The sequence below is a fragment of the Cimex lectularius genome, unplaced genomic scaffold, assembly GCF_000648675.2.
Source record: "Cimex lectularius strain Harlan isolate CLEC.00 unplaced genomic scaffold, Clec_2.1 scaffold185, whole genome shotgun sequence".
Lineage (NCBI taxonomy): Eukaryota > Metazoa > Arthropoda > Insecta > Hemiptera > Cimicidae > Cimex > Cimex lectularius.
The window spans coordinates 37,648-65,327 of record NW_019392756.1 but is presented as its reverse complement, the minus strand read 5'-3'; the positions used below and the strand labels follow the sequence as shown (position 1 = coordinate 65,327).

Here is a 27,680-nt window from a genome sequence, read left to right as displayed (position 1 = left end):
CATGCAGGAATAAAATTAACCCTTATTTTTGCAATATCCGGTTATAAGTTATAATCTTTTATTTAAGATTAGCTAAGATATCCGAAAATCTTTTATAAGGTACTGGCGGGTTGCTTGATGGACGTTAGGGCGTTAAGTTTGTCAGAAATTATGAATTCTGTTTATATGTCTTTCTGCAGTCTTCCAAGTCTTGAGATTTACATTTTACGTCGAAATTTCCGATTCAAAGAACCCATAGGTACGGCCGGGTATTAGTTTTGGGCCATAGCTGGTGTGCGAGATTGGTAGAGAAAGGTTGATCGATGTTCTGAAGTAAAGGATGTCATACCTTGGCTCCGTATAGAGAGCGTGTAAGAGGCACCCGATATGAGAGCTAATCTCGAGCAGTTTTAAGTCCTCTATTCTGATCTTTGGAGGAAACAGGGCTGTTGTATTGTTCTTAGTACTTGGTAGAGATCTCGTTTTTTTTAGTTTTTTTTTTAGAGTGAATGTATTTATTAGAGAGAATTTGTAGTGTGAGAGGTCTGAATGTTAGATTGGTTCGGTTAGGTTAATCTTTGTTTTTTAGATTTTTCTATCTTTGGTTAAGTCAATAACTAACTATATAATTACAATAAATTTTCACCTCCGGCTGACGGACTGTTGTCCATGCCGTAAAGTATTTTGTAACATATTTTGAGTTTGTTGTATTCCATGTAAATAAATACTATTATTCATTCATTCATTCATTCAATAAATTTTCACATCTTGGCTCTTTATAGAGAGCATGTAAGAACACCAACCAATAAAGAATTGTGTTAGCACGGATTTAGGTTCTCTTTTCTGATTTTTGGAGTTAACAAGGCTGTTTTATTGCATAGCACTTGGTACTGATCTCGTTTTGTGTTTCCCTGTGATTGTCACATCCTCGGCTCTTTAAAGAGAGCGTGTAAGAACGCCAGCCGATACGAGAATTGTGCTTAGCACAGATTTAGGTTCTTTTTTCTGATTTTTGGAGGGAACAGGGCTGTTGTATTGTACTTAATATTTGGTAGGGATCTCGTTTTTTATATTGGGAGTGAATGCATTTATTTGCGTGAATTTGTAGTGTGAGAGGGCTGGAGGTTAGATTGGTTCAATGAGGTTAGTCATATAGTGTGATTTTTAGATTTTTCTATCTTTGGTTAATTAAATAACTAATATGATTACAATAAATTTTCACACCCTTGGCTCTTTATGGAGAGCATGTAAGAACATCATCAGATACTAGAATTATGCTGAGCACGGATTTAGGTCCTATTTTCTGAATTTTAGAGTAAACAAGGCTGTCATACTGAACCTAGTACTTGGTAGAGATCTTGTTTTGTGCATAGTGAATGTGATTGTATTTATTAGAGAGATTGTGTATGTGAGATGGTTGAAGGTTAGATCGGTTCAGTTAGGTTAGTCATATAGTTTGATTTTTAGATTTGTCTTCTCTTTGGTTAATTAAATAACTACTTGTATTAAAATAAATTTTCACATCCTTGGCTCTTTATATAGAGCGTGTAAGAAGGCCAGTTGATATGAGAATTGTACTTAGCCCGGATTTAGGTCCTCTTTTCTGATTTTTGGAGTTAACATGGCTGTTCTATTGTGCATAGCAGTTGGTACAAGTCTCGTTTGGTGTATATTGAAAGTGAATGTACTTATTAGAGTGATTATGTAGTGGGAGTGGGTTGAAGGTTAGATTGGTTAAATGAGGATAGTCATGTAGTATGATTTTTTGATTTGTCAAGTTTGGTTCATTAAATAATTACTTATTATATTAAAATACATTTTCACATTCTTGGCTCTTTATATAGAGCGTGTAAGAAGGTCAGCCGATATAAGAATTGTGCTTAGCACAGATTCAGGTCCTCTTTTCTGATTTTTGGAGTTAAAAAGGCTGTTTTTTGTTGTGTTTTTTTATATGTAGTAGAGATTTTGTTTTGTACTTAGTGAGAGTGAATTTTTAGTACAAGAGGGCTGATGGTTTGGTAATGATTCTGTCATAAGCTCAATTCCAATGTACAAGGATGTGCAGGATTGAGCTCATATAAATCAGTCAAATTTTCCTTTTGCCCAAATTTATCATAGCAAATTTAATTATAAAATATAACAAACAAAAATAAATAAATTTATTAAACAGTGATAAAATTGATGAATCGTTTGGAACACCTTGTGCACCTAAGATATCGGGTAAGCAGCCAGGAGCTGTAGGTTGTCCCTTTCTGAAAGGAATGTCGGCCTGGGAGAAAAAATAAGTTAGCAAAACATAAGACAGTACATATTCATACACTGTTCGGTAAAGGTTGGCGGTTGAGAATTTTGGGATAATGTAATGAAATGAAACAGCCGACCTTTTACCAACAGGGCACTTTTTAATTTACGTCGGCGAGATGCTCTGCTTGAGGAAATTGTAGTACTTTGCGACATCCGCGCTGAACTCTATGTGGTACTCATCAAGGCAGGACAAACTGCGAATGGAAATATTTTAAATTTTTTTAATGAGAATGAGGAAGAGATGTACATGAACTGGACGTCTTCATTGGCAAGAAGGTCTCTTATGGCGTATAGAAGGTCGATGCAAGAACGGAACCCTGTCGGCTTTAAAGCCTGATCAATCAGGACAGTGTGCAGCCTGATGCTCACTTTTCTAAGCGTCCTCGGATCAGAGAACCTCAGCCTTCTTGTCAGCACCTGCGTCAGGACTGACAGCTCGGTGAAAAGCTTCGACATCATCTACCAAAAAAAATTTCCATGATAATACTGTGTTAAAAAAAGCCTGAAAGAAGTTCATTACCTCTCTTACTTCCGCTGTATCCTGTAGAGGTAAGTCATTCGGCAAACAGTCATCTTTGATAATTGCATACGTGTTGAAAATTGCGTTTGAAAGAAGCTCCCATTTATGAGGAAACATTGATGTGAATTTATTTATCGCTTCAACTATAATATCGTCGTGAATAGGATTCTAAAGCAGTTGAAATTTTATTTGTTTAAATCAGAAATTATTATCAATTATCACAACACCTTTCCAAGATGTCTCATCAAAGGGGTGAGGCATTGCACGTCGAGTATGCCTTTTGATATGAACATGCAGAGTTTGTAAAGAACGGAGCAACAGTCTTTTAATTTGGCACTGGCTGAAATATATTTTGTAAAGTTTGTGTTTGTGTCTATGATGTTATCAACAACTAAACGCGTTTCGGCATTTCACTACCTTTGGTGGTCATCCAGTGGGTACACTACTCCTTCTATAAATGCAATCCCAGATAAACATTAAGAAAGGACATGAAACCACATTTCCACCAATGACTTTAAAGCTAACAAGCGCTTTCCACTAATGACTTTATGTGGGAGGTAGGAACATTTCAACTAATGACTTTTAAGCTAAGAGACATTTTCCACTAGTGACATTATGTGGGAATAAGGCACAGTTTCATTAGTGACTTTGAGGTTAGAAGGCACTTTACACTGTTGACTTTATGAGACAAAAATCGATTCCCACTATTGAATTTATGAGTCAAAAGATAGATCCCTCTATTGACTTTATGAGGCAAGAGGTCATTTTAACATCATTAAACACTTCCAACCAATGTCTAATTAGGTAGCAGACAAATTTCAACTAGACTAGGCGGCAGTTTCTACTATTGACTTTGTGAGTCAAAAGATCAGCTCCCATTATTGACTTTAAGAGGCAAGGGGTCACTAGCGTTATGAGGGACTCCCAACCAGTGTCTATGTAGGTAGCAGGCAAATTTCCACTAGCTACTTCGAGGTTAGGAGGCACTTTCCACTATTGACTTTGTGAGTCAAATGGCATGAGGCATATGAGACAAGAGGTCATTTTAACATCATTAAACACTTCCAACCAGTGCCTAGGTAGGCAGGAGGAAAACATAGGAAAACTAGTTACTATGAGTCTAGTTGGCACTTTCACCATTGACTTTATGATACAAGAGACTTGTTCCGACTGTTGTTGCATATTCCATTATTCGCATTATGTGGTGAGGTCACTTTGTACTACTGTTTTTATGAGGCACTTCCAACCTACTATTTAGGCAGGAGGCAACATATAAATTTATGCAAGGACAAGATTATTTGTACCCACCAGACACATTGTATGTAGAGAAATACCAATATGCGCCTTATAAAGAGAGAGCAAACCATGACTTAAATATTTAGTTTTATTACTTATATGGTTTGTCTGGCAGGAGTTGGAGTTTTCGATCATTTCCGTCGTGTAGCTGACTAATTTGTACACGTCTTCATCATCAAAGGCTGTCTTTGAGAACCAGATCCCTTCGGGGAGTGTCATATGCGGTCCCAGGAATTCCAGGAGGTCCAGCATGGTCATGAATGCCTAGAAGAGACTTTAACCGCAGGGACTTTTAAGACGGTTTACTTTTTACTTACGACTTTGCGAACGTCTGGACCGAAGCTCGGAGCCAGAAACGCCCTTATGACGGAATTCAATGCTATAGAACGTGACATGCAGTTGCTGACGAGGACATTGACCATCCCTAGATTGCACGTCTTCGTCTCACAGAGCTCGTTAATCACGCATTTGGCCCTCTTCATCAACAATTGGAAAAGCATCAATATAAGAGTTTTTATCTACCAAACATCGAAAAATTTCATTATAGTGTTTGAATAGTTATAATCGTTAAAGTTACCAAATTTTGGTTCATCCTTTGTGCAGAAGCGACGCTGAGTTTTTCCATGGAGACTTCCCATAGTATTAGATCGTCAACTTCTAAAAACTTAGTTGCAGAAAGAATTTGACACTGTGTCTAAAAACAAAGTTTCCTTCCTTAATCCTCACAACATTTAAAAACTGCATTTTATAAATGTTTTCAAACGAGGAACTAATGATTTTTTAATCATTCAAGTCTCAATTAAACCAAACATACCATGAGGTCAGTTTTAAATTTCTTGAAATCTTTAAAAACGACTTTAGTCGTGGCTGAAATGATAAGATTCACCTCTTGACAGACATCAGGGTTGTGTCGGGAAAACTCGCTCATCTTTGAAAGGGTTCGACAGCATTCTTCAATGAGCGTGTGCTCATGTCCGAGTGTGATGTATGCGAGGCAAACTTTGGCCACATCAGTCATCGCGTCGTTCTGAAAAATATTTAGAGTTAGAAGCATGTTGGGATGTCCATAGTAGTGTCCTACCTCCTTTGAGATGATGGCCTCATCAAAATATTGAGGTAGCTTGATCAACTTTGCCAGGGACTTAGGCCTGACAGTAAGCTTGCCCAGTTCTAGCAGGCAGAACCAATCCTTTAAAAAATGGTCTGTGAAAGTCCTTCGGTTTTCAGTCACTTCCTCCGGGGACATCTCACGGATGATCGTCTAAACCAAGCCGGATAGAAACAACCTGTCTTGTTGTATAATTGTCCGACTCACCGTCCGAAACCTTGGAATAAAACCTGTTGTCATTTTGCGCGCATAGGCATACAGGAGCGCCATGACATCATGGACATCTTCCTCCACACAATCTTTCAAAAAGTCCGTCCACGATTCCCAGGTCACGATGTCCTTTATATTATCGTAAATCGAGTCCATCAACAATTCATCACAGCGCATCTGAAAAAAAAAATTATAAACGTCCTGACAAGATTTTAAATAAGAAAAAAACTTACAAAAGAATTGCGACAGACTTTAATTAAGTTTTTTATTATCAAAAAGCCGTCTTGGCTCTGTCTCATGTGGAACTCGAAAACAAGCTCAGCGGCGAGGATGGCCAGCGACTGGTCTGGGTTGTACAGGTAATAGTAAATCGTCTCCAGCTCGAAACCATTCAAATCAATCCTGGTGCACTTTGCCACACTCGATAAAATTCTGAGACTGATCAAAGACAGATCAGTGTACATCCTGAGGGAATAGAGCAAATCCGATTTCACAAAATCGAATAGCCTCATCTGCCACCTCGGGTCCTCAGGGCGGCAAAGGAGAAGATAAAGAACCTATAATTTTAAAATTATTTAGCAAGTCTCTTCGACAAAAAAAAAATACAGACCATGTAGCAGAGGCCTTTATGGTCATAATTCTTGTCTCTGAGGCCGTTCAATATCAAAGTGAGCCACCTATCCTTGAACATGGGCGTAGGAGGGAGTGTCGTCGAAATCATCAGTTCATTTAAAAGATTAGTCAAACGGCTAAATTAAAACAAAAGTTTATTTTTAAACCCAAAATGAACACTCCAATATGAAGAAAATTACCAAAATGGCGAGGCAACGATATCTGCTGTTCCTTGACCTTGGCATTTTCTTAAAATTTGTAAAAATTTATAATCAAACCTCATAACAAAAAAAAATGCAACATATACTTACTCGCAGAGTGTTTTATAAACGAAAAATTGTACTAAATGGTATATTTTAAAAAATGACTGCTGCCATCCTTGATAAAGTGTGTTGCGATGGATGCGGGAAAGAGTCATGGGGTTCGATATATCTGATATGTAATTTGTTTTGAGTTTTTCGTATTCCTTGTTGAGAGAGCAGAGCATTTTCATACCTGCAATATATCCATAGGAGAGAGAAAAAAAAGTAAGATGTTTTAAAGGCATACCGAGGATTTGAGCTATGAGCCTGAACATGTCCCACTTCCCAGCGGATAGGATCTGATAGGCTCTGATGACGACGGACATGAACTGATCATTGTACATCAGACAGCACTTGTTGCTTTCCAGTACGATGCTGAGGAACTCGGAGAACCGCCTCTGGAAGTCGATCTCTCTGTTGGCCACCGGGGCGAAGAGGTCGTGCGTGGCCTGCAACACTTAAAGTTATCCACCGCCGGCCTCCCGTGCAGACACCAAGGTTTACGTTTGCCTTTATCTCAACAAACTGCTGCTTCTGAGGGAACGTCCCGCCGAGGTAGACGAACGTCGACCAGCCGCCCGCATGGAACAGGAGCTCGACGAAGTCCGCCGTCCCTTCTTCGTGGTTCTGGTGAAATACATCCAAAAACTCCTCTGCCACTTCCTAAATAGCAAAATGAACAATTTTTATGGATTATTCTCACTTTAAAACTACAGGATATATTGGGTTGTCCGGAAAATAATGCAGGATTTTAAGTTTTCAATCTATATAAAATATTCTGTTTACGTTTACAGGATTACTCATTTGTATGAATGTCAACACTTATTAATCCTCTTCCAAATGATATTGTTTGTTTACCTCTGTAGCATTCCGCTACTTGGAAATAATTCAGTCATCCTTATAATGTCAAAGCGAGAATTTCGTACGATTTTCTTTTACGAGTTTAAACTCGGCCGAAGCGGAGCCCAAACGGCTAGAAACATTAACCAAGTCTGGGGCGAGGGTTGTGTTAATGAGTGCACTGTGCAAAGGTGGTTTAAAAAATTTCGGGAGGGAGATTTCAGCCTTGAAGATGAAGAAGGTCGTGGAAGGCCTTCCTCTCTTAATGATGATGTTCTGCGATCAGTGGTGGAAGAAAACCCCAAAACAACTGTTCGAGAACTTGCAGAGCAACTCAAAGTCAGTAAAACGACCGTCGCTGACCACCTCAAGGCGATTGGAAAAGTGAAAAAACTCGAAAATTGGGTTCCACACTCATTAAACGATCGCCAAAAAAATCAGCGCTTTGATGTTTGTGCATCACTTCTTTGTCGAAACAAAAATGACCCATTTCTGGCCAGAATTGTTACATGTGACGAAAAGTGGATTCTGGACAGTGGCTCGACAAAGGAGAAGCTCCAATACATTTTCCAAAGCCCCCAACTCATCAAAAAAAGGTAATGGTTACGGTATGGTGGGCTTCATTTGGTTTAATACACTACAGCTTCTTAAATCCTGGCGAAACCATCAATGCTGAATCATACTGTAACCAAATTAATACCATGCATCAGAAATTGGCAGTAATGAAGCCCTCTTTGGTCAATCGGAAAGGGCCCATTTTGTTGCATGACAACGCTCGACCACATGTGTCACGTGTAACGTCACAAAAATTATTGGAGCTTGGCTATGAAACTTTGCCTCACCCACCCTACTCTCCGGACCTCTCGCCTACTGACTACCATTTTTTTAGACACCTGGACCACTACTTACAACACATAATATTCAAAAATCAAACGGAACTGGAAAATGCATTTATTGACTTTATCAATTCTAAAAATTCTGAATTCTACTCAGACGGAATTAATAAGTTACCAACACGTTGGGAGAAATGTATTGAGAGTATGGGAAATTATTTTGATTAAAGAACATTGCTTTAAAGTAACTAGTTTCTTTTTTTTTGTTTAATACCAAAATCCTGCATTATTTTCCGGACAACCCAATAGAATTAACGGGTAAAAAATAAAAGACCAACTGAAGTAAAACCAAGTAAGAGGTCATTTTTCAATATGGACTTTATGTGGCAAGAAGGCACTTTCTTTTTACTGTTGCTTTGTTGCTAGTAAAAACATTTCTCTAATGACTTTATAATGCCATTCCAATAGAAACTAAGTACCCACCAGTGAATTTATGTGGCACTTTCCACAATGGACTTTATCCATGAGGTCACTTTTCTCTAGCGACTTTAGGAGGCTAGGGGTAACATTGCATTTGTGGCTATATGAATCATATTTCCCTATTGACTTTGAAGCAAGGGCACCGCCTTTCATTTGGGACTTTATGTGGCACTTTCCACCATTGACTTCCCATGAGGCATAAAGTTACTTTTCACTAATGAGTGTAGGAGGCTAGAGTTACATTACATTTGTAGCTCTATGAGGCACTTTTCCCTAGTGATTTTATAAAGCCTTTCCAACTAGACACTATGTACACACCCGTGAATTTATGTGACACTTTCCACTATTGACGTTATGCATGAGGTCACTTTTCTCTAATGACTTTAAGAGGTTAGGGGTAACATTACATTTGTGGCTCTAAGGGGCACTTTTCCCTAGTGACTTTGAGACAAGGATGCCACATTTCATTTGCGACTTTATGTGGCACTTTCCACTATTGACTTCATGAGGCATAAAGTCACTTTTCCCTAATGATTTCAAGAGGCTAGGGGTAACATTGCATTTGTGACTCTGTGAGTCATATTTCCCTATTGACTTTGAGGCAAGGGCACCGCCTTTCATTTGGGACTACACGTGGCACTTTCCACTATTGACTTCATGAGGCAAAAAGTCACTTTTCACTAATGACTGTAGGAGGCTAGAGTAACATTACATTTGTAGCTCTATGAGGCACTTTTCCCTAGTGACTTTGACACAAGGATGCCACATTTCATTTGGGACTTTATGTGGCACTTTCCACTATTGACTTCATGAGGCATAAAGTCACTTTTCACTACTGACTTTAGGAGGCTAGGGGTAACTGCATTTGTGACTCTATGAGGCACTTTTCACACATGGCTTTAAAGCCTGATAGAACTTTTTACTTGCTTTGACCCTAGAATACTTTCAATCGTCAAAGCTTGATTGCATCAGTGGGGTGATCGAATATCTACCAACCAAGTTAGGTGTACAAGTGAATAAAGTTCAACAGTTGTCAAATCATTGAGTATAGTGATTATGTCGAAATTCCAGGATAACTGGACCTGATCAAAACATAAGTAACATAAGTCTGTTTAATCATAAATATTCGTGATATGAAGAGATACTTAAAGATAGGCAATAAATCAGTTTGTTGATCGTCCTTTTCGGGCGTTGTCAGTGCAGTATAATGAAAAGATGGAAGATTGTACGATGTCTTGAGTTTGTAACTACAAGAAAAATATTTTAGATGATGCTAAGATATTTACAGACTGACTTGTATTCTTTTTTAATTTTAACTGTTACGATCAATTTGTCGTAATTGCATAAGAAAAACAGCGGTTTTATTCGCTAAAGTTATATGTCAAAATGTTTGCGTATAATACCTGAACCGGTATGTCTTCGTTGTTGAGAAGATGGACGAAATGTATCATCCCTTCCCCCTTGAAGAAACGAAATCTGGAGAAGTGAGAAGGACAATTTTGAACAAATCTTTTACAGAAATTCTTGCCAATTTTGATAATCTGAACAGTGTCAGCGTCCCATTTAAAGAAAATACCTTGTTTTAAACACCGTTCTGACACCGGGCGTGAAATTTCAGCCGGTCGGACGGTCAAACGGACAGCACAAGACGAAAGGATTAAACTGAAGATGGACAGAGAAGAATCTACCGAGCACAAAACCGCGGACGTTGTCGTCGGTCAACATAGTTTAAACTTTAAATGTAATCAGCTGTTATTTTAAACTATAATATAAAACAAGAATGGAAAACAATTTTGGAAATTTAATCTTTAAAACATTTACCGGCCTGCCATGAAAGAAAAGAACGGGCGCAACTTCGACTCGCATAAAACCCCCTAGCAAATTAATTGTCCATCTAGTACCTACTCTTAATTTCTTTAATTGCACAAATGCCAAAATAATACATAATCAAAAGTAAAAAGTCCTGAGAATAAGTTCAGTATTAAGAAATTTAATAGAAAAACGAAAGATCCTGATGACTATTAGTATCAAAACCTCATGGATATACTCTTATAATTAATAACGTGTTAATTAAGAGCCAGCGATTGATTTTGATGGAAACGCACCATATTTTTAGCCTTCTTCCACAATAAAGTGGCCTACTTCCGATTTAAAGTCATTAATGGAAATATGACAACTCAAATAAAGTCGCGAATGGAAATGCCTCATAAAGACCCAAGTGAAAAACGCGTTCTTGTCTCAAAGTCTCTAGTAGAAAGTGTCCTCTTGCCTCCATAGTCACTTTTTTAAGTGCCTCCTTACTTCACTAGTGAAAAATGACCTCTTACCACCCAAAGTCAATAGTGGAAAGTGCCACATAAAGACCCAAGTGAAAAGTACCAAAGCAATGTTCTAGCCTCCTAAAGTCATTAGTGAAAAATGACCTCTTAAAGTGAAAAACGCATCCTCACCTCAAAGTCATTAGTGGAAAGTGGCCTCTTGCATGCTTAGTAACTTTTTTAAATGCCTCCTTACTTCACTAGTAATAAGTAACCTCTTACTACATAAAGCCAATAGTTGAAAGTGCCACATAAAGACCATGTTACTCCTAGCCTCCTAAAGTCATTGGTGAAAAATGACCTCTTACCACATAAAGTCAATAGTGGAAAGTGTCACATAAAGACCCAAGTGAAAAGTACCAATGCAATGTTCTAGCCTCCTAGTCATTAGTGAAAAATGACCTCTTAAAGTGAAAAACACATCCTCACCCCAAAGTCATTAGTGGAAAGTGGCCTCTTGCCTGCTTAGTCACTTTTTTAAGTGCCTCCTTACTTCACTAGTGATAAGTAACCTCTTACCACATAAAGTCAATATTTGAAAGTGCCACATAAAGACCAAGTGAAAAGCACCAATACAATGTTACCCCTAGCTTCCTAAAGTCATTGGTGAAAAATGACCTCTTACCACATAAAGTCAATAGTTTTAAGTGCCATATAAAGACCCAAGTGAAAAGTACATCCTTGTTTCAAAGTCACTGGTGGAAAGTGGATGACAAATTTCCATTAGTGACTTTGAAGCAAGAAGTGTTCTACTAATGATTTTATGAGGCACTTTCCACTAGTAACTTTTGAGGCAAGAGCTAACCTTCCACGAGTGTCTTTATACTGCAAGAAAGTCAATTTCCAATGGTGACTTATGTGGAAAGATGGCAATTTTCCATTATTGAATTTATGAGAGTAGAGAACAATTTCAACCAGACACTTCATCTGGCAGGATGTCAAATTTCTACTAGTGACATTGTGTGGCAGAATGTCCATTTCCACTAATGGCTTTATTTGGCAAAGATGTACTTTTCATGAATGACTTTGTGGGAATTTGATATATACGAAGTTTTACAGAATTGACTGTAGCAAGAAGACAAATTTCCACTAGTGGTTTTGTGTGGAAAGAAGGCAAATTTCCACTTGTTGTTGGATGATGTACATATATTACCTCTATTGGCTTTATGTGTAAAGATGGCAATTTTCCACTAATGACTGTGTGGTGTTGACATATTTCCATTATGGACTTTATGAGGTTAGAGCACTATTTCAACCAGACACTATATCTGCCAGAATGTCAAATTTCTAGTGACGTTATGTGGCAAGAAGGCAAATGTCCACTTGTGAATCCAACTATCCATTCAGTGTCTTGTACGAGGGGTCAGTATCACTAAATACTTCCCATTAAAAATACATCACGGCTAATCAAGATTTCACATTCGAGTCGAATGCTCTGACCACTCGGCCATCGTGTTCCTCACTAGTGACGTTGAGGCAAGCAAACACTTTCCGCAACCAATGGCATTATTTGATGCTCGTAATCCAGTACGCTGTCAGGATTATTAAAATAATGAGATGTTACAGCAATAATAAGACAATGAATAAACATTCTATTTATTTTAAATCATATTGAGTACAAGAAAACTTGGAAAAAATATAAAAAAATAATAACATGTTAAGTTAAACGCTACTATTCTAAATTGTAAATAAATGCATTGATTTCCACAAAATTGTGTACACAGACAAATACATACATATTACTTTTGATACTAGTTATATATATTTATATTTTTTTTAGTATAAATTTTAATAACAGAAAAAATTATTTTTAAATTGTACATGTAAAAAAATGAAAAAATTTTTGACTAATGATTATCACTAAATTAGCAAAACCTTTGATTGGTACAAAGTAGAGAAGCATTTTTTTTTTTTTTTTGTAATTTACAATAGAGACCTTGTCATTCCTGATTTTTTCCCCTCACGTGAATTTGTATTCTTAAGCAAATTCAATGAGGGTAAAGTCCAAAATGTTAAAAGTGTGACTAGCGAAATGCTCAAGAGAACACAATTTGTTGCAATTTTTTTAGTACAAAAGAAAAAAACTATCGCCACTTATTTCTCTCTCAATCTTCTTCGCTGTGTTGATCTGAGGGGGAAAACTTTCAGATGGCACAGTTTTGCTCATACTAATATTTTTGGCGATTGAAAAAAGGCATAATTTATCATCTCAATCACAATCTTTATTCTGCGGAGCAACTTTTTTTTAAACAATGCAATAAAATGGTATTAAAAAAGAAAAACATTTGCTGGGTTAATATGCTTTCACAAAGCAACTCACATGCCATTTTATTAAATGATTACTCGATTAGTAAAGCACCTTTAACAAAAAATAAATAATTAAGCATAGAATAAGGCTGAGAATCTATGATCTACACTACCCATATTGTTGAAAATAGAAGGGATGCAGGGACACTTTCTTGTCTGTTCAAATGTTTTCAAATCCGGACACCCTAATGTTCTTTTTTTACATAAAAATCACAGGCTATTTTGAATATCTGTATTTTTGTTATTTATTTTATTTTATTTTTAAATTATGGTTAGGAACTGCATGGATGTCAAGCAAAGACTTGATATGAAGAGATTCACACATTTATTAACGCCGATTGCCATTCGCAATGCTTCACGCTACAAATTAATCAGTCCGCACATATTACTATTTAAAAAAAATAAAAAAGCGAAAAAAAAATTAAATTAAATTGTGCTTTCTTGAGATCATTGTACATTAACACATGTACGTTAAATTTTAGAACAATAGCATTTTTTCCTCTCTCTCCTCTTTGAAAAATTGTGTGAGAAGGCAGAAAATTTTAAAGGCACAGTCTCTTCAAAGTGAAATTCGGGTGGGGGGAGGGGGTTTTTGGGAAAAAAAAAGCACAAAAACAAAAACACATCACCATCCGTGATCGCCCAAAAATTGAAAAATTTGACCCTGTTTTTGCAACTTTTGTAACCTCTGGGAAACTTTTCCGCAATTGGCACGTCGTCAAAAAGAAAAAAAAATTAATCGGACACATCTCGATATGGGATTTCAGATGCTATATTGAAATCTTCGAGGTACGACGTTAAGAACTCGAACGTGGGACGCTTTTCCGGATCCGCTTCCCAACACTGAAGCATGATCCTGTATATAGGATCGGGTATGTGGTGCGAGGTCGGTTTCGGCATTCTGTACCCTCGGTCGATCTGTTCGATCACCTCCCTACCGTGCATACCTGAAAACGTCAAAATTAGAACCATCTAAAAAAATAATAGTAATACAAAATATCTTACCAGGGTATGGGACTTGCCCATACGTAAAGAGTTCCATTAAGAGAATTCCGTACGACCAGACGTCCGATTTTATTGAAAATCTACCGTAGACGATAGCCTCAGGAGCTGTCCATTTCACAGGAAACCTTGACCCTGAAATATATCGATATTACACCTTTTCAATTAGTTTATTACTTGTTTTACATTTTTAAAGTAAAATTATAAAATATTTACCCTGCTTGGGACAGTACTCGTCGTCTTCGATTACCCTCGCGAGGCCGAAGTCACAGATTTTTGCAATGTTGTTTTCTCCGATAAGGACATTCCTTGCCGCCAAGTCTCTGTGTATGAGCTGTTTCATTTCCAGATAACTCATACCACTCGCCACCTGAAAAAATACAAGCATTTACTTTAATTGCCAAAAGTGTTTCACCATCTGCCTTTCCACACTACAAATTCGCTATAATAAATACATTCCATCAGAAAACAAAAAGCATCATATCTACCAAGTATTATATACAATAAAACAGCCCTGTTTCCTACAATCACTACTTAAGCACAATTCTCATATTGGGCACCATGCCTACACGCTCCCTATAAGGAGCCAAGTAAGAACACACTCCAGAAGTAAATGACTGTGTCAATCTTTTCAACCTATTATTAATCAAGTTAATATGAACCCCTCTTACTTGATTCAAATCGTAAGAGCTGGATCATGGTGGTTAAGTCAAGGTAGAGACATTACAGCCTAAGCCGCCTCGTTTGTCTTTTTGTTACCCTTCATACTTATATGTCCAAAGATCAAGCCAACAACCACCGTTTTTTCTAGATGCTCCAGTTATCACAATGAGGGGTCAGAACCACTCAACTTCCATTGTTTTTCATATTTCAATTAAAAATCCATGTCTATTCGGGAACTCAAGTTCGTAAATAAGAGTTGGACACCCTAATCTCTCAGCCATTATTCCTTACACTAGTAACTAGGCAATGAGTCGGTTTCCACTATTGACTTTATGAGGCTAGGAGAAGCTTTTCTCAAGTGGGTTTATGAGGCAAGAGATCAGTTCCTACTAGAGAATTTATGTGGCACTTCCCACTATTGACTTTATGTGGCATTTTCCAATATTGATTTTATGAGGCAAGGGGTTGCTTTCCACAAATGACTTTATGAGGCAAGAGATCAGTTCCTACTAGAGAACTTATGTGGGCACTTTCCACTATTGACTTTATGTGGCACTTTCCACTATTGACTTTATGAGCCAAGGTTACTTTCCACAAGTGACTTTATGAGGCAAATGAGTTCCTACTAGAGACTTTATATGGCACTGTCCACTATCGATTTTATAGAGCAAAGGGTGCCTTAAGGCAAGAGACAGTTCTCATGTGTGACTTTATGTGGCACTTTCTACTGTTGACTTTCTGAGCCAAGGGATTGCTTTCCACAAGTGACTTTTTGAGGCAAGAGTTCTGTTCCCACTTGAGACTTTATGTGGCACTTTCCACTATTGACTTTATGAGCCAAGGGGTTGCTTTCCATAAGTGATTTTTTGAGGCAAGAGATCAGTTCCCACTTGAGACTTTATGTGGCACTTTTCGCTATTGGCCTTATGAAGCAAGTAGCTTTTCTCAAGAGACTTTATATAGCAAGAGATCAGTTCTTACTTTAGTTGGCATTTTCCACTATTGACTGAATAAAGCAAGGTATTGCTTTCCATAAGTGACTTAAGGGAGGAGAGGAGATCATTCCCAATAGAGAATTTATGTGGCATTTTCCACTATTGACTTAATAAAGCAAGGGGTTGCTTTTCATAAGTGACTTAAGGGAGGAGATCAGTTTCCACTAGAGAATTTATGTGGCACTTTTCACTATTGACTTTATGAGGCGAGGAGGTGCTGTTAATTTGTTACTTTACAAAACAAGTAGGCACATTTCAGCTAGTGACTTGATGTATGCACATTTCCATTTTTTTATTATTTTATTGTATATATATTTTTATTGAAAGGTTGGCAGTGATTTAGTGCACTGCACAGCAAGGCAGCGAAAACTTACATTTTTATTGACACATAACATAGCTTTTAGGCTCTTTTTCTGGTGCAAAATTATTACAAATAAACGTAATCGAAAATTACGGTAGATATTACAATCTGGACAAAATGATATGAAAAACATAAATAAATACCTGATAAGCTATATATATGAGGTCTTGAAGGGCTAGGTCTTTCCCTTCACCGTTCCTGAGGAATCCGAGCAACGAGCCATTCTTCATGTATTCGGTGACGATGTAAACCGGTTCCTGTTTTGAACAGACGGCGTACAAAGCGACAAGCCGGTCGTGCCGGAATTTCTTCATAATGGCTGCTTCTTGAAGGAAAGCCTGGGTCGACATTGCACCCTGCCTCAATGTCTTCACGGCCACTTCGATACTATTTCTCCACTTACCTAGATAAAATAAAGGGGAGTATTTAAAAACAGTTTTTTTGTTTCCTAAAGAAAATTTTTGATTAAAAATGACTTACCATACCAAACTTGGCCAAAATTCCCTTGGCCGAGTTTGTGAATGAGCTGAATTTCGCTCCTGTCTATCTCCCAATGATCACGCAATTGAGGAGCCAGGTCCCAAATCTGAGGTTCAGGCCTTGGGCAAGGTTTCGATAAAACATGGCACAGGCCTAAGGCATTTTCTACAAAAAGAAACAAAAATTATTATTAAAAGGAAATTTTAATTTTAATTTTGATAAGTTTTACTTGTGTAAGCTTGAACGAGGGCAGGGAGTGTTGGAAATATTTTGTTTGCTGCTATAAAATAGCCTTCGTCACCCGACGGTTTCACTTTGTAGTGTTTGACATGATAGCCTCGTGTCTGCTCCCAGTCTTTGACAGAAAGCGAATATCCACTCGGGTTGTGTTCAGAGTCCCTGACTAAAAACGTTCCCCTTGGCTCTTCCTCAGCCATCAAAAATTTCTCGGCCTCTTTTCTCGATACTTTACCAAAATACCAGCTAGAATAATTTTTTTTTTTTTTAGAAAGCAATAATCAGAGGAAACAATGCAAATGAAATTAAAGACTCACTCTTCACTCTCGACAGACTTTTCTTGAGCTACAAAATTCCAAGGGATAAGTCCTTCATCGCCAGTCCTTAAGTGCCTTACTTTCCACCAGTCTGACTCACTATTGCATAAATGAGAAAAAAATATTTAACAAATACCAACATAATTTATTCTAAATTTCTTTACCTGTCATCTAGAACTTCCATCCTGTCGCCCTTGACAAAGCTGACGTCAGACGCTTCCCTGCTTTGGTAGTTGTAAACCGCGACGACTATTTTATGTCGAGCCATGGTCTGGCTTTGAACTGTAAGAACAACCAAATTAAAGATATATTTTCAGGTTGTAAAATAAATCTGTAGCATTTTTAAACAATTTGATTTTATCCCTGGCATGTTTTGAAAACATAATTGTTTATTAAATTCACTAGTTTTGTGGTCTGCTTGACCAATTAATATCATACAATTAATTAAGGTTTTTAGTTGACATAAAAAAGTCAATGGAACGAGCGGGATTCGAACCCACGATCTTCAGCTAGATAGCCGCTGCTCTGCTCTACCACTTGAGGTATCGTGACCTCGATCCACTCGGACACTAACTTCCCATCTCAACCATACCTTTTTTGAATTTTGAAAAATGGCAAAAAGGAGGGAAAATTCAAAAAGGGTGTGGTTGAGATGGGAAGTTAGTGTCCGAGTGGATCGAGGTCAAGATAGCTCAAGTGGTAGAGCAGTGTCGTATCAAGCCGAAGATCATGGGTCCAAATCCCGCTCATGCCATTGACTTTTTTATCTCAACTAAAAACGTTAATTAATTGTACTATTGTTTATACATTTTAAAAAATTTCATTTATTTCAGTACCTGCAAAACTCTATTAATGGAAAAAACTTAACTTCATTTGGTCTATATATTGATAAATTGTCAAAAAATGATTAGGGCTTATTTTTCGACCTGATATAATATTCTAAGTACCTTGTCTATCTCTGTATTCCGATGGCGTCGTTGGCGTCCTAATAATATCGACGCCTTGCCTTTTCAGCTGGCCTGGTCGGTTTGGATCCGGAGTGTATCTAGACTCGGCTACACCCATTTCCATGCCCATTTTGTAGCCTTGTTGGTACACTGAAAAATAAATAAATAAACTTTCAGTAACTATTTAATAAATTTGAAGAAAGTAAAATGAAACGTTTCAAAAACTTTTTTACAGAGAACAATGAAATTGTGAATCGTTTTGGAAAAAGATGTATTGGTAAATATAAAGATCATAATTGGGTGAAATCATTAACAATACGATAAACAGATTATTGTATGAGACCATGAAAAACTGACAGATAGTAGTTCATTAGGTGATACCACGAAAAACTCCCAAAAGAATAATGAGACCACGAAAAATTCTCATAAAATGGTAGATTGTTGTGTGAGTGTATGAAAAAACTCTCACAAAATAGTAGTGAGACCTTGAAAAAATTTCTAAAAATTTAAGAGAGACCACAAAAACTCTCGCAAAATTGTAGTGGGACAATTAAAAACTCACAAAATAATAATGACGCCATTAAAAATTCCCACAAAATAGAGCTCATTGTTTTAGTGATTGTTTCATCTCTATTTTATCGATAGACAGACTCTAGTCCAATATTATTAATGATTATTTCCTTTTTGTATCATATCTCCTTATAGTTAGTTATAATTATAACAATAATTATTATTATTAGATAACTGTGAGCAGTTTAAAAACCCATGTAAGACTATGAAAAACTCACCAAGTAGTAGGTCACTGTGTGACTGCTTGAAAAATCCTCACAAAATACAACACTGAGTCTGAGACCATGAAAAACTCACTCATAATAGTGGTAAGACCATGAAAAACTCTTGTAAAATAAGGAGACCATTGTGCGAGTGATTGAAAAGCCCTCACAAATTACATCTCAGACCATGAAAATTCTTTCAAAATAGATCGTTGTGTGAGTCCATGAAAAACTGTCACAAAAGTTTAGATTGTTGTGTGAGAATATGAAAATCTCTCACAAAATAGTGGCGAGACCATGGAAAAACTCACAAAACAGTAGTGAGACCTTGAAAAAAATCTCTAAAAATTGAAGGTAGACCAAGAAAACCCTCCCAAAATCATAATGGGACCATTAAAAACTCACAAAATAATAATGGCACCATGAAAAACTCCCACAAAATAGAGCTAGTTTTTGTAATTGTTTCATTTCTATTTTATTGACAGACAGTCCATTGTTATTAATAATGTATTATTAATATTAAGTAGGTTGAGATGGGAGTTGGTGTCCAAGTAGATCAAAGTCACGATAGCTCAAGTGGCATATTGAGCCAAAGGTCGTGGTTCGAATCCCCCTCGTAACACTAACTTTTTCATTTCAACCAATACCTTACATAAAGATTAATTAATTGAAAGAAGTAATTTGGTCAATCAGACCACTAAATATAATGGAGTTATTATTAATGATTGTTTCCTTTTTATATTGTTTCTCTTACAGTAAAATAAAATATTATTATTATTTTTATTATTATTATTAGAGATCATTGTGAAAGTGCTTGAAAAACTCACAGTACTCAGATCATTGTGTAACTCTCACAAAATTGTATATCATTGTGTGAGTCCATGAAAAACTCTCTCAAAATAGATCATTGTGTGATACAATGAAATACTCACAAAACAGTAGATCATTGTGCAAGACCTCAACAACTCTCACAAGAATAGATTGTGGTGAGAGAATATGAAAAAATTGTCACAAAATAGAAGTGGGTCAAAAAATAAATAAATAAAATCGTAGAGTATGAAAGGCTCACAAACTAGAAATGAGACCATGAAAAACTACTACAATATAGCTTTAGTAATTGTTTCATTTCTATTTTGTCAACAGACGAACTAGTCCATTCTTATTATTAATATATTACAATTAATTAAGGTTTTCAGTTGAGATAAAAAAGTCAATGGCATGAACGGGATTCGAACCCACGATCTTCAGCTTGATACGCCACTGCTCTACCACTTGAGCTATCGTGACCCTTTTTTATCTCAACTAAAAACCTTAATTAATTGTAATATATTAATTGGTCAAGCGGACCCGAAACTAGTGAATTGACTTATTATTAATGTTTATTTTCTTTTTGTATTCTTTCTCTAACAGTTAAATAAAATACCATTATTATTCATATTATTTCAATTAATTTATTCTTTTTATAATAAATTTAAGGTGTTGGTACTAGTGACAACTGAGATTCAAACCCACGACTTTGATTAAATACACTGCTGCTCTAAATATTGACTTTGATCCATTCGAACACCAATTCATCCCTCATCTCAACCCACAACCTTTCAAGTTTTCCCTCTTTTTGCCATTTTTCAAATGTCGTGTTACCAGGATTTGATTCTCAGCCTATGAAGTGGCCACGGGGAGCTGTTACCAAAGTTCTTTAATTATTACAATAATCCATATATGTTTAGCAGTCATAATTGACCACCAGTAATTATTTCAATTAATCTTTTTATCTAAGGTCTTGGTTAGAGCAGCGGCACATTGAACCGAAGGTCATGGGTTCGAATCCCGCTCGTGACACTAGCTTTTCATCTCAACCAAGACCTACACAGATCATTGTTCAAGACCATGACAAACTCTGAGTGAATAGTAGATCATGTGTGACATCATTAAAAACCCTTTTTCTTAAGAATGCTCACAAAATAGTAGATCATTGCATGGAATTCATACTATGTAAGAAGATGATAGAAATTGTTAAAAATCCATACTAAACAGGAAATCATTTTATAGTATTTATAGTGTTGATGTTGGTACATGACATGTAGAAATTTGATTGCTTTGGCTTTAATACCTCAGATGCGTTTACTTACTCAACGGTCTGGCACCGTCGGTGTTGTGTCGGCTGCAGCACATTCCCATATTTTCGAGATTACACGACAGCCCTCGTGAAATCAGCCCAGCTCACACATCTTTAAACTTTATCCTTAACAAAAATGGGGAAAAAAGCATAAATGTGAAAATGATCCGTCTGTTTAAGAGTGGGGAAGAAAGGATACTTACTTCATAGCACGTTCCGTGGTTTTCATGATAAAACACGGGTTTCTTTTAATATTTACACCTTGTCAAAATGTCATTAAACCCCTGGGAAGAGAAAGAGAAAAAAATCAAACCTGTTTTTGGAAAGGGGCTCGTGTGTAAATATAACCTCGGGTGGTATAACTCACAAAATCCATATTTTCCCCGTCTGGGGAAGTCAACGTTGAAGTCTCCTCGTATGCGGATGAGAGGACGGCCACGGTCGTATTTACGGACGGGCCGACGGTCGGACCGTAAACACGGTCGTTTTTTTACGTGGAGGTCGGTACGGCCGACGGTCTTGTTTACGGGCCTTCCCACGACTGCCAAAACTCAAAATGCGAGTGAGCCGATATGGTCGAAAAATCTTCAAACCGTCTGGATTAAATTTGACCATTTGACTCGTTTTTAAGTATAAAACTGCTTGAACAATTCCATCAAATTGGGTTTTTTTTTGTGAAAATTTTGACCTTTTTTTAGGTGTGATTTTCCCCATGTCGGAGCCCCCTCCAGAAGAAATCAATTCAGGGCAAAGACTCCTTTGACAAAGGGTTGAATGACCATTAATTTTTCTACAAATCTACCATTTTACCAAAACTTTCTTCTTAAAAAAGAATTCATCAAGTCAGAAAATAAATAAATACATAATTAGAAATTCTTATACGACCAGAAAATTGCAGACTAAAAATTCACTATGCCAACAGTCAAGCAATGCATAAAGCAGAAATTAAATTTAAAAATAAAGTAAAGTTGTATATGTTTAAAGTAATACCTGAAATAAAATTAAATCAGGATAAAAACTCAACCGTTCAAAGGGTATAATATCCATTTACAGTAATTCCAAAATTTGTTGAAGTCATCAAGAATGAGGTAGTTTAGAAAAACACCTTTTTTACTTTTTTGCTGACATTTAAAGAATGAAAAAGGTGTGTTTCTAAACTACCTCATTCTAAACTTCCTCACGACTTCAACAAATTATGAAATAACAGGTCACTAAGAAACACACATTTATTATGAATTTTTAGCAAAGTAGCCAAAGGTGGTATGGACAAGTTTCTTCATGTCTATATTACATGTATTAAAGTACAACCATTATTTTTATGTATAGACAAGGCTAAATTAAAAAAGGAAACAAATTAAAAATTAGAAATTGATTGACCATCAGTGAACCTGCAGAGAAGAATTTACTTGTAAGAGGGGATTGAAAAACTCATAAAATAGATCATTGTATGAGAAAAACGATCACAAACCCGACCGCATCTCACGATATCTGAATAAAGATCACAAAAAAGTAGAGTATTGTGTCAGCCCATGAAAAATACTTACAAAGTAGCAGTGAGACCATGGAAAAATTGACACGAAATAGTGTGAGCTTGTAAAACTCACAAAAAGGTAGATTCTTATGTGACACTATGAAAACCTTTCACAAAACATTAGTGAGACCATAAAACTTTCTCGCAAAATAGTAAATCATTATGCGAGACAATGAAAAATTTTCACAAAATATTAGTGAGACCATGAAACTTTCTCACAAAATAGTAAATCATTATGCAAGACAATGAAAAATTTTCACAAAATATTAGTGAGACCATGAAAAATTATCTAAAAAGAGTAGTGACCAAAAAGATCTCTCACAAAATGTTAGTGAGTTCATAAACCTCTCACAAAATTGTAAATCATTAGTTGAAACTGTAAAAAATTTCTCATCAAAATAGTACCATGAAAAACTTTCACAAAATAATAGTGAGGCCATAAACTATCTCACAAAATAGTCAATCATTAAGCGAGACCATAAGAAACTTTCACAAAATATTAGTGAAACCACAAAACTCTTTCACAAAATATTCAATAATTAAGCAAGCCCATGAACAACTTTCACAAAATATTAGTGAGATCATAAAACTCTCTCACAAAATATTAAATAATTATGCGAGACCATGAACAACTTTCACAAAATAGAAGTGAGACTTTGAAAAACTTTCACAAAAGATTAGTGAGACCATAAAACTCTCTCAAAATAGTAATGAAACAATTCACTACTCATTAATAAATTTCATTAATAAACGGCTTAAAAAGAAATGGTCCTAGAAGTGATCCTTGGGGTACACAGGTGTCATTGGAAATATATTGATCAGCTAAGCAACATCTCACGAATGCCATAATCATTAAGTCTAAATGAAAATAGATCATACAGGAGGGCTTAACATGCACTTAAGCATTGCATGTTGCATGGTCAAACTTTATAATACATTTAGCAAACCATAATCTATTAAAAAGCCATGGTCTCTTCCAGGATTCAAACCCAAAGCTACTAACGTGGCAAATACGAGTCAGTCGCCATGAGCACTCGGCTGCCCCGATCTCCTGCGATCTGAGTGATAACTTAATCAAAAGTCCATATCACATATAACTGATGCCCTGACACTAGCGCATTGCTAACAAAGCTGAGCAAAGCAACAAAAATATATCTAATGCCAATGACTACAAAATGGTAAATTCGAAGACCGCCCATATATAAAGGAATGATCAAGATACCTTTAAAAATATCAGTGTAAACTCCTGCTGAAACTGACTTATTAAATAGAACTATGATTATTGGGGACAATGCACAATGAATATTGTCTTACCAGCTTTTCTCCCCCATAAATATAAACATTTATTAGCTTCAAATAGATATATTTATAATATTTAACAAGTATAAAATATATATACAAAATATTTACAATAGTATCAAAACTGGAAAAACCTTTTTTCCATTTCATGCCTCTGAATAGATTCATTGAAATTCATTTCTTTATTTTTCTAATAATAAATTATTGCTTGTCATTAGAATTCAAACGGAAGGATCATAAAAATGCTTTCTTAATTATCAAAGCGAGTAATTATTTTCTTCTTCTCTGTTTTGTTTTCTTTTTATTCTGTCGTTCCTGAGTCCTTTTGGTTACGACTACTTTCTTCGGGACGACTGAAGGTGGGACGACGAGTTCAGTCAGCTTGCCCTGTTCGGCCAGCATCGAAAGAAAAGTGCATATGAACTCGTCATAGTTGTGCGTCCGACGGCAGTCATCGATTTTATACCTTCTCCTCTTGTCATTTTCTTCGCGGAGGGAAGCCTCAGTCGAGGAGACTTCTGAATCGAGGTTCTTGAGAAGCGCCAACAAGTCCTTAGGCGAGAACGTCCTCTGGAGCCCTTGCGACTCTTCTTGCTTGTCCCCCTTCGGAACGCGTATCACGATGAATTTGTCCTCTTCGGACGTCCTGATGACGATCGGCGTCGTGTAATCTTTAATCTCTTCTCCGATAACGAGTGAAACTTCGTCTCCACCTTCGCATCGATCGCTCACCAACTGTTGAAGGGCGTCTAGAACTATCTGTCTGTTTGTTCGAAGCATGTTTAGCCTGTGGGTTAAGGCCAAACGTTTATCCGGAACCACAGCCATCAGATTGAATCTAAAATAAAAATAGAGTTTAGGGATTTGAACTCATTTTGGTCAGGGGATTGTAATTTTTATAGTCCTATGATGATGACGGTCAACTATAGTGGCCTTCCCCACTTCAAACTCTACTATGGGAAATCCTTCAATTTACTGCCCTTAGTAACCTTAGTTTGGTCATTTTCACTCTATCCTTATTGTATTGACCCTTGTCCAGCTTTTACAAACCTTCCAGCTTATTTATTTAGAAATCGTAAGATGCGGTCTGGTGTGATGCAGGTTTCAGAAAAACATTTTCTTTATCGTGCCTATAGTGGGCACTCTCGACATGATACGCAAGAATGGCACAATTACACAGAAGACAAACACTTTGAGCCCTGAAGATGATCTCAATAAAGATCGAAACTTTGGCACGATAAAGAAAATGTTTTTCTGAAACCTACATCACACCAGACCGCATCTCACGATTTCAAAATAAATATCGATTAACAGTCACTAATCACCACACACTTCCAGCTTATCTTTCAGCATATACGTTATCATACATATGTTATCACCTGGCCTACTTTTAAGCTAACTTATTAAAAAGATAGACTGTGAGTCAGTGTCAGTTGAAATGGAGTCAAATTCTTAGATCATGAATGTTTGGTTAAGATGGAGTCAGATTCAGAAACCGTGGGTCAGTGTGTCTGTTTAGACGATGACAGATTCTTAAGACCCTAAGTCAGTTCGGTTAAGATGGAGTAAGATGCACAGACCGTCAGTCAGTGTTGGTTGAGATGGTGCCAGGTGCCAGATTCAGAGACCGTTGGTCAGTGTCAGTTGAGACGGTGTCAGATGCTTCAGACCAAGTTTGGTTATCAGCGGACCAGACCTGGAACCAGACGCCTGAAGAATGGCCCCTTTCAGCAGCCAGTAACTCAATTTAATTCTCCAAATCATTAATCTTGGAACAGGACAACAAATTGGAAGGTCCAAAATCAGCGACCATCAAAGCAGATAGCCAAGTAGCCTTAGAAGTACTGAGGAATGGTTATAACCAGAGCCATCATCCAATATTATCAAAAAGACCTTGCCTACAATGCCTAAAAAGTAAAGGTTGGGAAATAGCATTCCAATGGGTCAAGGCTCATATCGATAATAAAGGAAATAAGGCAGCAGACCAAGAGGCATAGGAGGCGGCAATGAACAACGATATGAAAGTAGAATTCTGGAAGGTACTTGAAACAGAGCAAGGATTCCACATGAAAAGGTGTTTTCCCCGCAATTTTGCAAGTAGGAAGGCTCAACTTGCTCACACAATAAAAATACCCAAATTTTAAGCAGTCATGGAAAAGCTAAAGAGTATTTACATTGTTTTAAATTAATTGAAAACCCTAAAGGTGGATAGCGAGGTAGCAGTCTAGATGTGGGATGGCTTTTTGATTGCGAGCTAAAGGAAAGGACCAGGCTCAAGCTTTAGAGAGAAGTACTGCTGCAAGAATCAAGTTGGAAGGTACAGCATAGTGTTAGAGGAAAGGCACCTGAGTGCATTCTTAACTTTTGTAAATCATTTAAATTTTGGTACATTCTAAATCTAAGGAGAGAATAAAAAGCTTTATTATTCAGAAATCATGAGATGTGACGTAGGTTTCAGAAAAACATTTCCTTTATCATGCCAATGTTTCGATCTTTATTGAGATATCTTCAGGGCCTGGGATTTACAAGCATTGTTTAAATTTAACAAATACATGTAGGATGTGGAAAAAAGTGAATTTATACAATAAAAAAAAAAATATTTTTTATATTCAATCAAAGTATTTCGACTCACTCAAAGTGTTTGTTTTCTGCGTAAAAAAGCTTTATATACATAATGTAATGTACAATTTTATGGATATGTATGTTAAATATGTGCGATCAAATTGTAGACAGGATTATTGTGACCAGGGTGAAAAAGTCAGTTTGGTTAACATGGAATCAGATACACAGACCATGAGTTAGTGTCGGTTGAGATGGAGTCAGATTCTGACACCAAGAGTCAGTGACAACAATTAAATTGAGATGGAGAGTTATAGTAAGTGGATCAAACATTTATCTGAAAAAATTTCTTTTTACCTGATGTCATTGTACTTTTCCCCGAGCCTGTCTGCTATCACCCTGTGGAACTTTTCAGTCCAGTCTTCTCCATTGTCCCAAGGGCCGTGGTCGATCGGAGACGGTTTCAACCCGTCCAGTTCAAAAAGGTGACCATTTATCGGTACATAGCTGACAAAGTGGTACGCTTCGCCTGTGTACCTGCCGGTCGAGACGCCGGACGATTTATCCAGCCGGCGTTTCGCCTGGGGCATCGCGTGCGAATTGTGCGCGCGTGCCAGCTCGGGGCTGTTGCCGATCGCCCAGCCCTTGTTTTCCGGGTCCATGCCCACAGTATGTCCCTTCAGCCGACTAAGCGTCGACCCTAACTGTATATTAGCACAGTTGAGAAGAACAGACAGGAGAGAATGCGTCGCGCAGCTGTTGGGTACCTTTAACGCAAACCAATTTGATCCTACAACTATATCCTTTATTAACAATTATTAATTACCATCTGCTGGGCGAAAAATATATTGTTGACTATCTCCTCGTCGTTGACGTACATCTCGCTCTGATCCACTATTTTCCTCCTCGACCTCCTCTCCTCGATCCATCTGAACAAGAATATAAAACCGTATACCGGCCCTTCCAACGACTTCTGCAGATCGTAGATCTCTTCCACCTGGACACCTTTGACCCCGAAGTCTTCCAGGAGGAGGGTGAAAAGCCCCGGGTCACTTTCCAGCTCCAGCCAGCCTTCCGTCAGCCTCGTAATGTCTACAGGCATTTTACAATCAATCGATTTTTTTCTAATGGACCATCAGTATTGATAATGTAAAGAAACATAAACATAAACAGAGGATAACCAACATTGTTTAACTATGAGCGCTCTGGTCATTTGTACCCGAACTAAACATACCCGGGAAATAAATACAAACCAACTGTACAAACTACATACATATTTAACTATCCTTTA

At 37.1% G+C, this 27,680-nt stretch overlaps 3 protein-coding genes across 8 annotated transcripts; all 3 read right to left on the bottom strand.

Moving 5' to 3' along the window:
- Positions 1 to 2,152: 2,152 nt before the first annotated feature.
- Positions 2,153 to 10,422, bottom strand: LOC106663231. Of its 5 annotated transcripts, none has more exons than XM_014387905.1 (19): positions 10,061 to 10,261; positions 9,888 to 9,960; positions 6,836 to 6,994; positions 6,579 to 6,780; positions 6,341 to 6,524; positions 6,230 to 6,277; positions 6,028 to 6,166; positions 5,651 to 5,974; positions 5,415 to 5,594; positions 5,181 to 5,360; positions 4,914 to 5,126; positions 4,677 to 4,793; positions 4,417 to 4,617; positions 4,195 to 4,363; positions 3,031 to 3,143; positions 2,804 to 2,971; positions 2,531 to 2,742; positions 2,391 to 2,477; positions 2,153 to 2,248 (listed from the first exon to the last, which is right to left on the bottom strand). In XM_014387905.1, exons 2-19 carry the CDS (start codon positions 9,933 to 9,935, stop codon positions 2,188 to 2,190), a joined length of 2,805 nt encoding a protein of 934 aa, XP_014243391.1. In that variant the 5' UTR covers positions 9,936 to 9,960; positions 10,061 to 10,261; the 3' UTR covers positions 2,153 to 2,187. The 5 variants fall into 5 exon arrangements, with proteins under 5 accessions (XP_014243391.1, XP_014243395.1, XP_014243394.1 ...); XM_014387909.1 differs by having other exon boundaries at positions 6,842 to 6,994; XM_014387908.2 differs by lacking the exons at positions 9,888 to 9,960; positions 10,061 to 10,261 and adding an exon at positions 10,306 to 10,422.
- Positions 10,423 to 12,371: 1,949 nt separating this feature from the next.
- On the bottom strand, positions 12,372 to 21,555 carry LOC106663205 (tyrosine-protein kinase Src64B). Its single transcript, XM_014387867.2, has 12 exons — positions 21,368 to 21,555; positions 21,204 to 21,284; positions 21,014 to 21,126; positions 18,112 to 18,261; positions 17,329 to 17,446; positions 17,165 to 17,263; positions 16,840 to 17,093; positions 16,611 to 16,775; positions 16,274 to 16,533; positions 14,328 to 14,481; positions 14,115 to 14,246; positions 12,372 to 14,056 (listed from the first exon to the last, which is right to left on the bottom strand). The coding sequence occupies exons 3-12, from the start codon at positions 21,060 to 21,062 to the stop codon at positions 13,845 to 13,847; spliced, it is 1,593 nt and encodes a 530-aa protein (XP_014243353.1). The 5' UTR covers positions 21,063 to 21,126; positions 21,204 to 21,284; positions 21,368 to 21,555; the 3' UTR covers positions 12,372 to 13,844.
- A 2,380-nt stretch (positions 21,556 to 23,935) lies between these two features.
- On the bottom strand, positions 23,936 to 27,617 carry LOC106663225 (ubiquitin carboxyl-terminal hydrolase calypso). Of its 2 annotated transcripts, XM_024227317.1 has the most exons (4): positions 27,575 to 27,617; positions 27,216 to 27,481; positions 26,747 to 27,156; positions 23,936 to 24,668 (listed from the first exon to the last, which is right to left on the bottom strand). In XM_024227317.1, the coding sequence occupies exons 1-4, from the start codon at positions 27,600 to 27,602 to the stop codon at positions 24,101 to 24,103; spliced, it is 1,272 nt and encodes a 423-aa protein (XP_024083085.1). In that variant the 5' UTR covers positions 27,603 to 27,617; the 3' UTR covers positions 23,936 to 24,100. The 2 variants fall into 2 exon arrangements, with proteins under 2 accessions (XP_024083085.1, XP_014243381.1); XM_014387895.2 differs by lacking the exon at positions 27,575 to 27,617 and having other exon boundaries at positions 23,937 to 24,668; positions 27,216 to 27,568.
- Between the last annotated feature and the right edge of the window lie 63 nt (positions 27,618 to 27,680).